Source organism: Mustela erminea, chromosome 1 (genome assembly GCF_009829155.1).
Source record: "Mustela erminea isolate mMusErm1 chromosome 1, mMusErm1.Pri, whole genome shotgun sequence".
NCBI classification, from domain to species: domain Eukaryota; kingdom Metazoa; phylum Chordata; class Mammalia; order Carnivora; family Mustelidae; genus Mustela; species Mustela erminea.
The window spans coordinates 211692419-211710438 of NC_045614.1; the positions used below are offsets into that span (position 1 = coordinate 211692419).

Genomic DNA, 18020 nt, shown 5'->3' on the forward strand with positions numbered 1-18020 from the left:
GGAGTGGGTGGGAAAAATGGGTTAACTCGGTTTTGGGTTTTTTTTTTTTCTTTAGTTAAAAACATTCAATGAATGAAAAACAAGTGTTGGAGACCCGACATGTGCTTATACCTCCCCAAAATCAGGACAAAGAGATAAAAGGAAAAACTAAAAGCGAAAAACCTAAATGGTTTAAAGAACCCTGTCCACCCTTTGTTTACCTACAGCGTGTTAGAGCCCTAGCCTCCCTCGTTTCTAGATCCTACTCCCGCAGCCCAAGCCCCGGCGCAAAGTCGACAGCGCGTCAGTGTGCACGAGCGAAAGGCTCTCTTCACCAGGCCGAGGGCTGGGAACCTCCAGGGCAAACCCCAAGCGCACCACGTCTCCGTCTCGTTAACACGGCTTCAAATCACACGGACCCAGGCGGGGCCCGGACGGCTTCTTTCAGCGCAGTGCACGTGCAGCCGCGTCAGGCGCCTCGAGCTCGCCTCGCCCGGCCCCAGCGCACAAGGTCACCTACCCCTCTGGGCCCCAGCGGTCGGCGTGACAGACCCCAAACTCCGGACCCTCAACTTCCCAGGCCCAGTTAGGCCGTCCGCGTCCCTTTCGCGCCCGCCACTCTCACGCATGCGCCCTTTCCCTAGCGGGGCCCAGCGCTTCGAGCCCAGTTCCCCACGGCTTCAACCAACCTGGCGGTTCACTTGCCCCACACTCTTACAACTGCGCCTGAGGCGGAAGTGGGCGGGCGGGGCAGCCGCGCGCCCCGCCCCGGAAGTGGGCGGGCCTCAGCGGGCTCCACAGTCGTCCCGGCCGCCTCCCAGTCGGGTTGCGGCCGAGGCCGGTCCTGGCTTTGTAGCTCGCTCAAGATGGCGGCGCAGCCACCCAGCGGGATCCGCCTCAGCGCGGTGAGCAGCCGCGAGGGGTGGAGCGGGCCGTGTCCCAGGAGGGCGGGCAGGCGGGCAAGCGAGGGGGGGCCGGCAGTGGGCGGTGGCGACTCGTCGGCGCGGCGGCTGGGGCCGCGGCGGGGCCGGGGGAGGGGGCGGCCATCTCGCTCCCGTCGGCGGAGCGACTCGGCGGCGGACAGGGCCGGGCGGTGCGGGCCCGGCTGCGTTCCGTTTCCTCGGCGCTGGGTTTCTGTTTTGCCCCCCGCGGCTTTGGGGCGGGCCGGGGCCGCGGCCCCTCCTCCCGGCTCTCTCCTGGCAGCCTAGCAGCTGTCGTTCGAGGGCGAGGCCTCAGTGGCCGCACCACCCGTCTCTCGGACCGCGGGGGCCCCTGACCCTTCCCAGCCCGCGGGCCGGCGGGGCGCCCCGGGGCGGGAGGGGGAGGGAACGGGAGCGGCAGTCCGCGACCAGAAATGCCAGGCGGCCTTGACCTCTAGGCGATGGGACGGGGTGAAGCGAGCCGGGACGGGTCTTCCTGATTCGTTCACATTCCTGCCGCTTCCTTCCAGTTAAGCCTTCGGGCCCAGATCACCAAGTCACTGGGTTCTCCCGTTTTCTCTGGCCTCTCCGTCGTGTCTGTTTCGGGGCGTTCTTGGAAACCCTCCAGCGTTTCTTGTATCTGTGAGTCCTGAGTCGTAGGGAGCGGTCACACACAAGAATGAAATTTCACCTCCTAAAATGTGGGCGTGGCTTTCCTGATGATCCTCCGAAAGTTGGTGTTGTGCAGAAGTGTACCTCCTCTTTTGAGGTTGGTGACTCTTGCCAGAGAATGGCTACCGTAGTCTCGTTAAATTTAACGATCGAGTGGTAATACTATTGCTTTAAAATTGGTGCATTGCCCTCTGACTTCTTCGTTTAATCATTCTTACCCACACCTGGTATCCTTGGACTTGAACAGTTTTTCGGTATGATGAATGTAAAGTGTGTTTGGGTTTATTTTGCATTTCCTTAAAAGTTATTCACATTTAGCTTATTAAAAAAAACACCTATTGTATCCTTTGCCCATTTTTGTATTTTCTCTTAAAGAGATTTTTATTGATCGTTAAGTGTTCTTTACCTATACTGAATAAAGGTCCTTTGGTTACATAACTGGCCTGTTGAATGAGATAATATTTAGTAGTTTGAATATAGAGAGCAACTTTATTCTTTCTTAGCACTGGGTTTAAGTATTGTTTGCCTGTCTTCGACGCTTGGGTGAATCTGGGCATATGTAAGTAAGGCTTTCCAGTTAGCCTCAGGTATTGTAAAGTCTGTCCTCATGTGATTTAAAATATCTTATTCAGTTTAATGCCCAGACCTTCCCCCTCTCAGATTGGGCCACGTTCTGTACCAGAATCCTGTCGTGGGGAAAAGGAGTGAAGTGGTTTTGTCCTCTTTCTGCAAGAGGATTTTCTTCTCATTTCCCTGGCTTCTCCAGTGTTGCTGTCTTAAGTTCTCAAGACTGAGGTGATAAAGGGAGCAAACGCAAGAGTCAAAACAGTGTTAAGAGACCGGTATTGTTAGCTGGCTTTCTGGGTGAAGCAGCTGTCCATGTGCTAAATATTCCTTTTGTGGGTAATATGGGCTGTTTGGAACCTCACTGACGGAATCTCCCATCTGCAGCTTCTGGACTGTATCTCCACCCATCTTTTTGCTTTAGGGCAGGAATTGGCAAACTACGGCTTATGGGCCAAATCCAGCCTGCCACCTGTTTTTGTATGGCCCATAAACTAAGAAGGTTTTTTTGTTTTTTTTTTTAAGATTTTATTTATTTGACAGAGATCACAAGTAGGCAGAGAGGTAGGCAGAGAGAGAGAGAGGAGGCTCCCCATGGAGCAGAGAGCCTGATGTGGGGCCCCGATCCCAGAACCCTGGGATCATGACCTGGGCTGAAGGCAGCGGCTTTCACCCACTGAACCACCCAAGCATCCCAAGTGTGATTCTTAAACATGACTCTTAAGCAGTTGGAAAAAATCAAAAGAGTATTTTGCAACATAGGAAAATTATGTGACATACACATTTCAGTTTCCATAAATTTCATTTGACTACAGCTATGCTCACTGTTTGGGTGTAGCTGTCAGATGCTTTCATTAGGAGTCTAGGAATTAATGAGTCTATGCATTTGTCAAAAGTCATAGATCCTAAGACATAAGGGGTGAACCATAATCATGTATGCATATTTTAATTTAGGAGGGCAGGAGATCCAAGGACAGAATGCAGAATGACAGAAACATTTAAATTTTTGCTTTTTGCTTTCCTATCTCTAAGTTAAAATGCTGCTACCGTTTTGTTGTTTTCTGGTAGTTCTGCTGTGGATTTAACTGACCTGTGCGTACTCTTTTCACATCCTCCCATCCTTCCAATGCATTTATCTTTTTTGTGGAATTGCTGTATGATTTATCACTCTTATCATTATTCACAAGTGAGCCAACCAGAACTATGATTGCATTTTCTTTGTTGTACAGCGTTTTGTCTTTCTGAGGTTAATAATTGTATTTTGTTTGCTTAGATTTGCTCTTTTATCCAAACTTTCACAGAACTGGAAAATCTTTTCCAGATGTGCTCAAGCACACCCAATGTTTTGTCAGTTCTGTTGGCTTACTTGTGTTTTGGGGACTTCCCTTTATCATCTTTCTGGAAATTTCCTTCCCCTTTCGTTGTGCCTCCATCCCACATATTCCTCTTTTGGAGCTTACTCCCTTGGCAGGTGCAGTAGACAAGTGACAGAGCATGGGCTCTGGAGCCCACCTGCCTGGGTTCAAATCCTGACTGACGAATGGATAAGTAACCTTGGCAAATTATTTACTTTCTTTGTGCCTGAGTTTCTAATCTGAAGGATGGGCGGGCACCTCAAAGGGTGGTTTTAAACATTAAAGGAGCAAATACATATAACAGGTTTGTGCATGCAGTAAGTGCCCAGGAAATATTTGCTGTTTTTGTTCCTGGTAGTGGTGGAGCGCATCCATCCTTCCAAAAACAGGTATAGCTTCTGAGAGCAGAGTACATGGGAAGAAAAAAATTTTGTGTCATTTCTTGGAGATATATTGTTTCTTGCCCTTTATATATCATTTAGCTGGATTTGTCATTCTAAATTAAGAATGATATATCTTAGAAATTTAAAAGTATGCTTTATTGTAGTAGAGTCCTATGTATTGTATTGGACACTTAGGCTGGAAATTCAAGTTCTTAATAATCTGGAAAATTTTCTCATTTATTTGACATATTTCTTCCCTCTGTTTCTCAGTTTTCTTTTGTCTCCTGTTTTCCTACTTGTTTCTTTTCTGTGAGATTTCCTCCATTTGTTCTCCTTTCTCTTATTATTTATTTAACCATTATTATTAATAACCATCATTATTAATATTAACCATATTATTAATAATTATATTAATAAATAACAATAATATCTTTTTTAAAAGATCTATTTATTTATTTGAGAGAGAGCGAGCGTGTGCACACAGCAGGGAGAAGGGGGAGAGGGAGAGAGAGAGTCTGAAACAGACTCAGAAATTAGGACTTGACTGGAATCCAAGAGTCAGACACTTAACCATCTGCACCAGCCGGGTGCCCCCTGAATGTCTTTTTAAAATCTTCCTTGGACAGGGGTGTCTGGCTGACCGAGTCAATGGAGTGTGTGACTATTGATCTCAGGATCGTGAGTTAAAGCCCCACACTGGGTATGGAGCCTACTTATTATATATATATATATACATACACACACACACACTCTCTCTCTCTCTCTCTCGATCAAGCAGTCATCTCCCCTAGACAAAATATTTGTTATCACTGAGCATATTGATCACAGCATTTTTGAAGTTTTCTTTTGCTTGCTGCATGCCGGTGCTTTCTTTGTTCCTTTTTCTTTGTGCTTCTGTCTTACAATTTTGTAGTCTCAAATGTCTGGAGATGGTTAACCTGCTTACATTTCCAAGTAAGATGCACAGCTGACTGGACATATATGAGTAGAGCTCTTTTGGAGGGCTTCAGTGTTGGGTGATGAGAAAGATAGTAATCAGTTATGTTTTGTTGGGGGCACTCTATGTCAGTATTTGTAAGAGCCTAAAGAATGGAAGCATGGAAGTATTTGAAAATAAAATAGGCTTGTTTAAAGTTAGGTAAAAATTTGTGATGAGCACTGGATGTTGTGTGGAAGTGTTGAATCACTGTATTGTGCACCTGAAAATAATATTACCCAGTATGCTTACTAATTGGAATTTAAAAGCTTCAAAAAATAACTTTAAAAAATTTTTTTTTTTTAAAGATTTTATTTATTTATCAGAGAGAGAGGGGAGAGAGCGAGCACAGGCAGACAGAATGGCAGGCAGAGGCAGAGGGAGAAGCAGGCTCCCCGCCGAGCAAGGAGCCCGATGTGGGACTCGATCCCAGGACGCTGGGATCACGACCTGAGCCGAAGGCAGCTGCTTAACCAACTGAGCCACCCAGGCGTCCCACTTTAAAATTTTTTAAAGTAATTCTTAAAAAGTGGGATCAACAAAAATAAGATGCTATCCAGAAAGGCCTGGCATAACTGTAAAAGGAGCAGATGGAACTTTTGGAAATCATTCGGTTTTCCAGAGAGGAATTCTACATCTAGTCTCTTGCCATGGCATATATAATTCTGGCTGCTAGCTCTCCTGAAAGCTCAGCTGGGAAAAGGAAATGGGAGTATCACGTTGTTCAGTTTGCTGACTTGGTATTTATCTCTTTGTTATTGTAGTAAAATACACTTAACATAAAATTTACCATCTTGACCATTTTTAAGTATTTAACTCAGTACTATTAGATACATTCACTTTGTTGTACAGTCTGCAGAACTCTTTTCATCTTGCAAAACTAAAACTCTGTATCTATTAACAAATAATTCTCCATTCTCCCTTCACATAGCCCCTAGCAGCCACCATTCTACTCTCTGTGAATTTGACCACTGTAGGTATGTCATGTAAGTGTAATCATGAATTATTTGTCATTTTGTGACTGGCTTATTTCACTTAGCATAATGTTCTCAGGTGGTTCATCCAGTTGTAGCATATGTCAAGGGATCTTTTCCTTCCAAGGCGGAATACTATTCCCTTGTATGAATATACCACATTTTGTTTTCCCATTCATTGATGGGTATTTATGTGGCTTCCACCTTTTGGGTATTGTGCATAATGGTCCTATGAACAGGGGTGTACAAATAATCTCTTCAAGATCCTGCTTCCATTTCTTCTAAGTATGTACCCAGCAGTGGAATTGCTGGATCATATGACAGTTCTATGTTTAATTTTATAGTACCATGCTAGTAAGTATGAGGTGGTATCTCATTGTGGTTTTGTTTGTATATCCCTAGTGATTAATGATGTTGATCATCTTGTGTTAGTGGCCATTTGTATAGAGTCCTTGGAGAAATAGCCAAGTCCTTTGCCTACTATTTAATTAGGTTTTTAGTCTTTTTGTTGATGTGTGTAGGAGTTCTTCATGTGTTCTGGATATTAACCTCTTATCTGATACTTGATTTGCAGATTTTTTTTTTTCCATTCTGTAGATTGCTTTTTTTTTTTTTTTAATTTTATTTATTTATTTGACAGAGAGAGATCACAAGCAGGCAGAGAGGCAGGCAGAGAGAGAGAAGGAAGCAGGCTCCCCGCTGAGTGGAGAGCCCGATGCGGGGCTCGATCCTAGGACCCCGAGATCATGACCCGAGCCGAAGACAGAGGCTTTAACCCACTGAGCCACCCAGGCGCCCCTGTAGATTGCTTTTTCATTCTGTTGATTGTATCCTTATTTTTTAAAAAGATTGTATTTGTTTATTCATTTATTTATTCGAGAGAGAGTGAGGAGTAGGGTGGGGGTGGGCAGAGAGGAGGAGAAACAGACTCTGCACTGAGCAGGGAATCTCGTTCTGACTCATGACATGATCCAGGGATCCTGGGATCATGACCTGAGCCAAAAGCAGATGACCAACTGACTGAGCCACCCAGGCATCCCAGTTGTATCCTTTAATGTGTAGAAGTTTTAAATTTTGATGCAGTACAATTGATCTTGTTTTGTTTCCTGTACTTTTGGTGTCATATCCAAGAAATAATTGCCAAATCCAGTGTATGAAACTTTCCCCCTATGCTTTCTTCTAAGAGTTTTAAAAATTTTAATTTTTGATGTTAGATCTTTGATCCATTTTAAGGTGTCCTTTTTTTTTTCCCCCCCCTCTATATGGTGTGGGGCAAGAGTACAACTTGAGTCTTTTACATATGGATATCATGGATATCTAGCTTTCCCAGCACTATTTATTGAAGAGACTGTCTTTTTCTTATTGAATGGTCTTGACACCCTTGTGGAAAATCATTTGGCCATATATGTGAGGGTTTATTTCCGGACTGTTTGCTGACTTGCTTTTAACCCATCTGTTTTCGTCGTTCCTGAGCCTGCCACCATCACTTTCTCCCAAGAACAGACCCTCCAGTTTTCTGCCTGCTTGCTTAGAGTAGTTGCAGGGTGAAAGAAAAAACTGGGGAGGAGGGGGGAATCTTTCTTGCTTCTTTAAGGACTTTGAAGCTATCTTGTTTTCATACAACCTCTAGAACCTTTGACTTTGGAGGCACAAAAATCTAATTCCTAAGGTTTTGTGGAGTTCTGCCAAGGTTCCTGGTCTGCTGCTTGTTGTTTCTCATCTCTTCATAGTTTTCAGACTCAGCTCTTTACAGGCTGTTGAATGAGTTTGAAATGCCCGAATTCCGAACCCCCCCCCCCCCCCCCACCAAAGACGACCACCAGAGTCCACAGTCAAAGCCAAACAGCAAGGTTCGTTTATTAGGAGTTCGAACCCGGACCTCCGCGCACTCGTTATCGGTGACGCTAAGAGGTCCCGAGCTCGGGATCACAACACCTTTTATACACTATTTTTGGGGAGGCAGGGACTTAGCATACATCATAGTATCTTGTAATAGATCGCCACATACCGCCAGAAAATCATAAAGCAACTCTATAATATGACTGGCGCGCTACAGAGCTGGAAAAGGCTGGGACCAGATTATTGGTTAGATCAAAGGGCTGTCATTCTTCATACTGCTTAGTTGGCGCTGCTAGGGTATGTGTCACCTCAGGATTGGCCGGGGTCTCCCTGTCAAGCTGCGGGGTGCCAGATGGTTATTATCTCTTGCACCAGAGCTGGGTAGGGGGTCTGGGAGCAGTCATTCTGTCACGTCCAATTCTGGGTGGGGGTTTCTCTGCCACCAAATGACTGTTATCTCTTGGCCCAGACCTGGGTGGGGGGTCCGGAGCGGCCATTCTGTCAGGTTCAATTCTGGGCGGGGGATGTGTGGTTACAGAGTGTCCATGGAAAGTCTGCTGGTATTTTTCCATCTCCTCATGGGTTAGCAAGCGAAGGTACAGAAGCAGAAATGGCGGTAATGGTCATAATTTTATTCCCTAAGCTTCTCAAGTTGTCATATCTGTGCTTTCCAGTTTCCAAACTACTGACTACCTTATCTACTATTATCCATCACTTCTCTGATTGCTTTTGTTCTGATTTATTCTCCCCCAGCCCTGCCCCCCCCCCCCCCGCCCCCATTAAAAAGCAGTTTCAGGCGGGAGCACAGGTAAACACTCCCATATGTTCAGGCTTCCGAAAAAGTTTTATATTTATCTGGTTTTTTAAATGTGTGACTATTGATTCTAAAAGTTATATTCTTTTTAAAAAATATATTATTTATTTATTTGGCAGACAGAGATTACAAGTAGGCAGAGAGGCAGGCGGGGGGGGGGGGGGTAGTGGGAAGCAGGCTCCCCGCTGGGCAGAGAGCTCAATGTGGGGCTCCATCCCTGGACCCTGGGATCATGACCTGAGCCTAAGGCAGAAGCTCAACCCACTGAGCCACCCAAGTGCCCCTAAAAGTTGTATTAATTCTTTAAAAAATCTGTGTGTAGTCTTCAGAGCATCTCATTTTTGTGTGTGTTTCCTAAATTTTGGCGGTGGGAAGTGACGCCTAATACTACTGAATCTTGTTTGCTAACATTTTCTCCTGGTGGATTGTTCCCTTAAATGATTTTTCCCTTAGTTTAGATTTTGTGCTCAAATCGCCCAAATAATGACTTAAGGGAATCCTCTGCGGTCTGGTTGAGGCTGTGATCTCCATAGTGTTTCTGCAAGTAATATAAATTGATACAACTTCACCCAAGTGAAGGCATGCCCTTTTTTACAGAGCTGCTTGTTACACCTTTTTTTTTTAAAGCATCTAGACCAAAACAGACTAACTTCCCGTTAGACAGGTTCCTGGTGCCCCCAGCTTCTTATTGAGGGTGAGGCGGGGTAGTTACTTCCAAATCTCCTATCCCTGAGTCACCATTAAAACCAAAACCTTTTAAAAACAAAACAAAACAACAGCAGCAAAACAAACCTTTGTACTCCATTTAAGCACCTCACCCATTGTCCTTTATCTTCAAATCTAGTTTTTGTAGTTAATTCTTTCTTTACTCAAAGCCCTTAAAGATTTTCCTTTTTAAAAAAATTTTTTTTAAGATTACTTTTTTATTTGGCGGGGGGAAAGAAAGCACACAGGACTGGGGTGAGGGGCAGAGAGGGAGAAGCAGACTCCCTGCTGAGCAGGGAGACTGTTGCTGCTCCTTTCTGGAACTCTGGGTTCATAATCTGAGCTGAAGGCAGATGCCCAACTGACTGAGCCACCCAGGCCTCCCCTTCCTTAATTTTTATTTTTTTTATGAGCTCAGTTGTGCCTTTAAGGAATACTAAAAAGCACACACACACAGTGCTTATTATGTTCTGGTTGGTCTTCTAAGCATTTACAAATATTAACTCTTTTAATATTCTTAATACCCTGGTAAGCTGATAGGCTTATCATCCTCATTTTTATAGATGACAGAACTTGAGGCACTGAGATTAAGCTTCTTGCTCAAGGTCACACACTTGGTTAAACATACTGTGCTTCGCATGTATGTGTTTGTGTGTCTATCTGTCTGTGTTATGTGTATATGTGTCTATGTATTACTGCTTTGACCAGTCAAGGGTGTTTCCCTCCACAGCTAGTGGTGTGTTCTAAAGATGAGAATTCAGAATAGTCGAAAAAGCCACGGTTTACCATTCAGTTATTTCTTACTGATGCCTTCTTTGCTTTGCTCTCCCTGGGTTCTTACTCAAGAACAGTGTGTACCATGTCAATTTGGAATTGATATACAGGATGAAGACATTAAATGAAAATTGATATTCCCATTACCACATTCTGCCAATACATCTAAAATTCAAAATACCCCATTCCAGTTCCAGATTTCACAGCTAACAGAAATGCATAAAATAGAGCAAAGACAGATATTCTAAGAGTGTCTTCTTTGGTAGCCAGAAGTTTCACACTCCAAAGCCATGCCTCCATTGTAAAATTTGTAACAGGTGAGGAGTATGCCATTCTATAAATGGTAGCGTGATAATTATGCAGAGGCAGGCAGCTGGGACATAAAGAACCTCCCGATGGCTGACCCCTGGCACCGTCACAGGTAGATTAATTTTGAGAAAAGCCTCTTGTGCAAGATGAAGATCTGGAAATTGGTTTTTATTTAAAAACTTTGTAACATATGCTGTAGAAAGGCTGAATTACTTCCTATTTATTACACGAACGTGTGCCATACTCCAGTTTGAAGACTGCTTTTCTATGAATTTCATTTCTCACATGTGCCTTTCAGTCTAATGGTGAATGAATGCTTGGGAATTGTCTAAAACCAAATGTGTACAGAGAAAAAAACAGACCTCTTTCTGACACCTTGTGGCAGCAACAGAGCACTACAAACACAGTTGGTTTCATTTGTGATCTCATCACATACCAGGGCTTGTCACATTAAATACTTAAAAGTGCCTCCTTTCTTTTTTTCCTTAAATATAAGATAATCTGTTAAAAATGAACACAAAATCCCCATTGCATGGAAATTGTCTTTAATGGAAATTTTCAAGCCTCAGCCTTTGAAGGCCACTTGGACGTTTTTATGCATTTGATATCTATACTCAGAAATTTAGGGAGTTCCCTATAGAATGAAGTTGATTGGCATAGTCATTCATACTGTATAACTGTGAATAAAATCAGACCTAAAATCCTTGGGTTTAAACTTTTATTTGACATTGTGTAATGGGTTGATAGACATCTATTACTCTATTGCGAAGGTTTAATTATAATGCACTGGGAGTAAATAATATAAAAAATATCAAATACTGACGTTCCATGAGACCACTAGAAAAGCCTTTTGATTAATAAGTGAAGCTACGTTTATTAAGCCTAATGCACTCAGGAAAAAACACCCCCTTGGCAAAAATCTTAGTTGTGTCTCACAGTAATTTTGAGGTAGGCCTTGCAGGCTGGGTAACTTTCTGACTGGGTAGTTTGTAATATGGCTTTGGATTGGTGGACCCAAGGAGGCAAGGTTTTGAAGCAGGTGTTGATGAGTAAACTATTTAGTTGATTAGCACAGCCTTCTAAGAACCTTACCTTCGAGGTTGTTTCTTCCCGGTATATCCTGAAGCAAGCAGCTATTATTTTTGCTTGGTCTCAGTGTTGTTTATTTTATTTTTTACTATTTTTATTTCTTTTAAAGATTTTAAAATAATGTCCACACCCAACGTGGGGCTTAAACTCACAACCCCGAGATCAAGAGTCACAGGCTCTACCGACTGAGCCAGCCAGCCAGGTGCCCTGGTGTTGTTTATTTAATACAGGAACAGAAAATTATACTGGTTTCAGTTCTTAAAAGTAAGACTTGAATTAATTTATGTGAATCATTGGTTTGTTTCAGCTTTGCCCGAAGTTTTTACATACAAATTCTACTAGTCACACTTGGCCATTCAGTGCAGTTGCTGAATTAATAGGTATGTAAAATTGACATTTCATGTATAATCTGTTGCTTGCAGTTGAAGTTTTAAAAAACTTTTCATTGAAAAATAATATGCATATGAGCTGTTTAATAAAACATGTATTTTGAATGATACCATCGGTAAGGTTTATCTAGCATAACAGCTATTCAAGTAGATGTCAAATTAATTATGCTCAACCTTCTCTCTACTATTATTTTGCCAAATTCATAAAACATTTATATTGAAAAGTTTTATTCTGATTATAAAAGAAACTGATCTATTGTAAAAATAGGAGTTGTGTTTTGTTTTGTTTTGTTTTTAAAGATTTTATTTATTTGACAGACAGAGATCACAAATAGGCAGAGAGGCAGGCGGGGGCGGGGGGGTGGGTGGGGGGGTGGGGTAGGAGGGGTAGCAGGCTCCCTGCCAAGCAGAGAGCCCAGTGCAGGGCTCCGTCCCAGGACCCTGAGATCATGACCCAAGCTGAAGGCAGAGGCTATAACCCACTGAGCCACTCAGGCGCCCAGGAATTGTTTTTTTTAATAGTTGAAAAGTACATATAACAGACTTTTTTTTCCCCTGAGGTTAGCAAGTAAGGAGGTTAATGTTACATTAGATTTGTGATAATACATTTTTGTTTCCTCTGATAAAATGATTAGATATAGAATTGTGTTTTAATAGTGTTTCAGTGAACATGAGAAGAGGCAGAGTTGTGATCAGATTTGCATAATGGGCCATGATTTTTTCCCCTCTGGCATGTGATTTTTTTTTTAATAAAGATTTAGCTTATTTGAGAGAGAGCTGGGGGAGGGGCAGAGTGAGAGGAAGTGTACTCCCCACTGAGGGTCAAGCCAGAGGTGGATTTGAAGGCCAGGACTCAAGATCTTGACCCGAGCCAAGAGTCAGTCTCTTAACTGACTGAGGCGCCCAAGCACCCCTGATTTTTTTTTTTAAGCGTGTGTTTGAGAAACACGTAATAAAGGAAAGTATATTCTTGGGAATTCTTAGAAATACTTTAGATTCTTTGTCAAGAAAGGGTTCTCTATCTTAGAACCCTTAGAAGAGAAAAAAAAGAAAAAACTTTTGAGCACCCTTCTTTTCTTTGGCATAGTTAGATTTTCCAAAGTCTCCCAGCTAATACGTGCTGTTCAGCTGGTTTTTTAAAAACCCATAAGTGGATATAACACTGCAGCTCTTCAGAGCCCTTCTTTTTTTATGACAACCCAGAGGACCCACCCAAGCTGGGACTATTCATTCAGGTCTAGTGATTGTCTGGCTTTGGGGTAGAGCAGCTGAAAGTCATGGTGCTCTTTGTGCTTTATCAAATATAAGTGAAACATCACTTTTCCAGATGATTTTAATTCTAGACTGCTTTATGGAAGATGATTTTAATTCTAAAAAGATTTAGTTTCTAAACTAAAAGATTCTAAAAAGATGATTTTAATTCTAGACTGCCTTATGGAAGGATAGTTTGAGAACCGTTGTTTATGTTTAATCATAAAGACTTCAAAATATACCTCAGCAAGTATTTTTAGTCAATTAAGGATATTCAAGTAGAACTTAATTCACAAGCTGATGTTATTTGCTGCTTCTGTTGACATTTTTTTCATTTTTTGTAGTTTTTTTTAATGTGTTCCTTCCTACTTACCTATTCTGAGACAAACAAGGAAGCTAAGCAAGAGTGTTACATGGGGATCTGTACAGAGATCATAGAAATGTAAAAGCCACCAGAAACTTTGGTTAGATTGGAAAGGGCCACAATTTGAAGAACTGTGTAGAAGGTAAACCTTCATGTGTGTATCCAGCTTAGCAGAGAACAGGACTGCTTTCTCATTTATTCAGTGACTGCATTGCATGCCCTCAGTGTCAGCTTGTGCGTAGTGCTAGTTGACGCTCAGTTCCCAGTTTCTCTCTCTCCATAGCCAGGCCGGTTCTTTGGGCAGAAGAAAACCTCCCTGTCTTGATCTTCTCCTTGGTACAGTCACTCTTCTTGTTTGTAGTTTTTCAGTGTAGTGGGCACCAGTGTAACAAATGGAGCTTTGGAAAGGGCTAATTCTGTAACGATCAGTGAATGATGTATATAGCAAGATACAGTTTAGTTTCAGGTTTTCAAGTCTTAGGGTTTCCTAAACATGTCATTTTTTAAAAAATATGTTGCTTGTTAAAGGATTGTACTGAACTAATTAACTCTTTAAAATGCAAAATCAAAATTTCTCAAAACTTTTGTTTCCCAGATAATGCTTATGATCCTGATGTGAATGCTAAACAGATATGGATTGACAAAACAGTGATAAATGACCATATATGCTTGACATTCACTGATAATGGGAATGGTATGACTTCAGATAAGTTACATAAAATGCTAAGGTATGTAGAAGTGTCACATTTCTTTCTTTTTCTTTTTCTTTTTTCTTTTCTTTTTTTAATTTTATTTGAGAGAGAGAGAGCCTGAGCAGGGTGAAGGACAGAGGGAGAGGGAGAGGCAGGCTTCCCACTGAGCAGGGAGCCCTACATAGGGCTCAGACCTGAGTCAAAGGCAGCTGCTTAACTGACTGAGCCTCCTAGGTGCCCCTGAAGTGTCACATTTTTTTTTCTTTTCTTTCTTTCTTAATTTTTTTTTTTTAAGGTTTTGTTTATTATTTGACAGAGAGAAATAGTGAGAGAGGAAACACAAGCAGGGGGAGTGGGAGAGGGAGAAGCAGGCTTCCTGCTGAGCAGGGAGCCGGATGCAGGACTGGATCCCAGGACTCTGGGATCATGACCTGAGCCAAAGGCAGAGGCTTAATGACTGAGCCACCCAGGTGCCCAAAAGTGTCACATTTCTTAAAAACATTGCTTTTACCCAGTTCAGGGGTTTCATGTGTCATACTTATTGCCCATACTTTCTGTGTTTTCAACATGATATGCCATACCCAAAACCCACTCTGTTCCCTTCCTTAAGTCTTCCCCATTTCCTACTGCTATGTGATTATTAGACAATCCCTGCCATTCTCACCCCCTCCTGTGTGACTTACCTAAAATTCCACCATTCCTTTAGAGTCTTAGTGCACTGGTAGTGGTTATTTATACCGTAGTGTTAATTGGTTCTAACCAGTATCTCCAGTAAAATGCCACTTTTGGTGGGGAGTCATTTTAGAGGGATTCAGAGGTTAAGGAAGGAAGCAAGATAAAACAGTCATAAAGCCTCTAATGTCACAGAATAGGATGTCAGTATGAAGCCAAATGTGCCTGAAAAGGAAACCAAGGTACCTAGTGTAGATATAGGGTAGAGAAAATGTGGCAGCAGAGTCCTTTGTACTTTCCCTTAAATACTTGTTATTCTGCCAGAAACTTGATGCCGTTAATAATCATACTATAATAGGCTTGCTGAGATCGAGGGAGTTGTTCACATGTAGAAGAAATTTCATGGGTGAAATCTCAAGAGTCCCAGGATCCCAAATGAGAACTTAGTCGTTTGGCAGTGCGTGCCAGACAATGAGCTCCTGTTCTAGTGTGTCATTCTCATACCCTACAATGCAGATTTAGTTTTCATTTCAGAAATGGAGAAACACGTCAAAATAGGTTAAAAGTGATATGCCTAAGATTATGTAACTAGAGAAGATGAAGCTAACATTTATACCCAGGCTTTTTACTTGATATTATAATTTTGGAATTTAAAAAAAATGAAGAATATATATATTTTAAAAATCTCTCTCTCTCTTTTTTTTTTTCCTTTTTAGCTTTGGCTTCAGTGACAAAGTCACCATGAATGGTCATGTCCCAGTTGGATTGTATGGGAATGGCTTCAAGTCAGGTTCTATGCGTTTGGGTAGAGATGCAATCGTGTTTACCAAAAATGGAGAAAGCATGAGTGTGGGCTTCTTGTCTCAGACCTACTTGGAAGTCATAAAAGCAGAACATGTTGTTGTCCCAATAGTGGCGTTCAACAAACACCATATCCTTTTGATTTGCAAATAGAAACTGGGGAGAAACTCTGAAGAAATACTCTGAACCATTCCTTCCTTTTGTGCTCCTCCAGATTCTCGTTTTTTAATCAGTTTCCGTGATAGCTCTTGTTCCTACCCATTGTCTCTTACATTTCTGGCTAAGCCTTTTTCCCTTTCTTCTGTTGGAATTGTGCCATGGAAACCCTTAAGGTAAGGTAGTTGCTTTTTGTGTTCAGCTCCCTGTAGCTCTCCCCTTTATTTCAGTCATACTATGTCTAAAAACGTGTGGTCTGCTTCGAAATTTTTCCTAAGCCTGTGAAAAGCAAGGTATCTTTAGGAAAACAGTTTCTGTGTTTTTTTATAAACACATTCAGATATAAGGAACCATTAAATTAGGAATCATAATAAACTTACTTATACTTCATCTTCCTTGGTGTTTATCTGAAATCAAACTGCAGTTTTAAGATTTTTTATTTATTTATTTGACAGACAGAGACCACAAGTAGGCAGAGAGAGAGGAGGAAGCAGGCTCCCTGCTTGAGCAGAGAGCCCGATGCGGGGCTCAATCCCAGGACCCTGGGATCATGACCTGAGCCGAAGGCAGAGGCTTTAACCCACTGAGCCACCCAGACGCCCCAAACTGCAGTTTTAAAACTAAAATTAATTTAGGAAAAAGTTATCTGTTACTGTTTAAGTTTCCATATTGCAATCATAAGAAGTATGTTGTTGGTCTAAGTCTTTAACTTAAGATATACGACAGATGATAAATTTAGCAGAATCAAAAGCAAGCCTTGCAGCAATTCTGGAACATTCTCTGTTTTCTACGGAACAGAAATTACTGGCGGAACTTGATGCTATTATGGGTAAGAAGGGGACGAGGATCATCATTTGGAACCTTAGAAGGTAAATGTGGAACTCAGCGAGTGGTTTCTCATTTGGGAAGGAAATTGCTTGTGCAGGAATGGTCTTATTACATTTATCCATTGTCACAAGGAGTAGAAATACACTGGAAGGTACTCAATTTTTGGCATAGGTAACAATTTGTCTTTTCCAAGAGTGTTTTATCGATGCCACTTTGGCTTCAGTTCGAGATAATTTCATATTATTAAAACTAAATTTCCTAGCTCTGCCATTCAGTATCTGTAGAGCTTAATTCTCACTTTCTGTTATTCTACCCCTCCTCAAAAAGAAAAGGGAAGAAAATATCCCAGCTAATAAGCCCTAACTTGTGTAAGTTAGGAAGAGAAATCTTTATTGGTTACTTAAAGCTAAGCATAATTTAACAACTAGTGAGAAAAGTAAAGTAGATGAGACCTCTGTATTGCATAAGATTGCAGTCCTTTATCCTTGTGAAGATAAAATCATTTGCAAATAAGGTTTTTTAAAAACTTAGGATAAATGTATAATACTGAGATATTTAGACACAAAGAATGATAGGAATACAGCACAAGTTGAGTGGTAAGCCTTAAATACTAAAAATCTTTTCTGATCTATTTTCCCTTTTTTCCCTTGCTTTGCTGCCATGCCCCTCCCATCCTCACTCCCCTCTTTTTTAAATTTACATATTTTATTTTGAGATATCTGTAGATTTATAGGCACAAATCTCATGCATTGTTTATCCAATTTCCCCCAGTGGCAGCATCTTGCGAAACTGTAGTACAGTGGTGTTGATACCGACATTGACAGAGTCAAGAGACAGGACATTTTCATCACCCGTGATCCCTCATGTTGGCCTTTTATATCCATACCTCCTCCTTCCTAATCCCGACCACCTCTAACATCATCTCCATTTCTATAACTTCAGCATTTTAAGAATGTTATATGAATAGAATCCTACAGTGTGAAAGCTTTTGGGATTGGCTTTTTTCATTCATCGTATTTCTCTGGAGATTCATCTGGGTTCCTCTGTGTGTCAGCAGTTTGCTTCCTTGTCCTTGCTGAGGACTGTAAGGATGGGTGCACCATCGTGTGTTTAACCGTTCACCAGTTAAAGCGCATCTTTATGCTTTTTTTTTTTTATCATTTTGGATTTTTATCATTTTGAGTTACTGCAAATGAAGCTGTAAATATTTGTGTACAGGTTTTTCTGGAAATAAAATCTTCTCTTTTTCTAAGATAAATGCCCAAGAGTGTAATTGCTGGGTCATATGGTAGTTGCCTGTTTGGTTTTTTAAGAATGTTTTTCACAGTGGCTCTACCATTTGACTTCCCGCCAGCAGTGTGTGAATGTATACAGTTTTTCTGCATCTTCCTGGGTTTTTCTTTTGTTTTTCCCTTCCTTGCTTTTGTCTCTCCCATCCCCCAACCAGAATGGGTAAGTGTTTAGTTTTGTTAATGATTTGCTTATCTTCTGTGAAGTTATAATTTCGCTCTTTC

General features: G+C 41.8%; 1 protein-coding gene across 2 annotated transcripts in view; it reads left to right on the forward strand.

The window, feature by feature from the left end:
• The first annotated feature begins 748 nt into the window (after positions 1 to 748).
• The window catches only part of MORC3 (MORC family CW-type zinc finger 3), a 44817-nt gene continuing 27545 nt past the window's right edge, over positions 749 to 18020 (forward strand). Inside the window, exons 1-5 of one of the 2 annotated variants that reach the window (XM_032354678.1) lie at positions 749 to 884; positions 11661 to 11733; positions 13953 to 14085; positions 15438 to 15652; positions 16400 to 16547. In XM_032354678.1, the coding sequence (XP_032210569.1) occupies positions 846 to 884; positions 11661 to 11733; positions 13953 to 14085; positions 15438 to 15652; positions 16400 to 16547 (608 nt within the window). In that variant the 5' untranslated portion in view covers positions 749 to 845. Of the gene's footprint in view, positions 885 to 1027; positions 1669 to 11660; positions 11734 to 13952; positions 14086 to 15437; positions 15653 to 16399; positions 16548 to 18020 lie in introns of those variants that run through there. The other variant, XM_032354670.1, reaches the window with a different exon arrangement.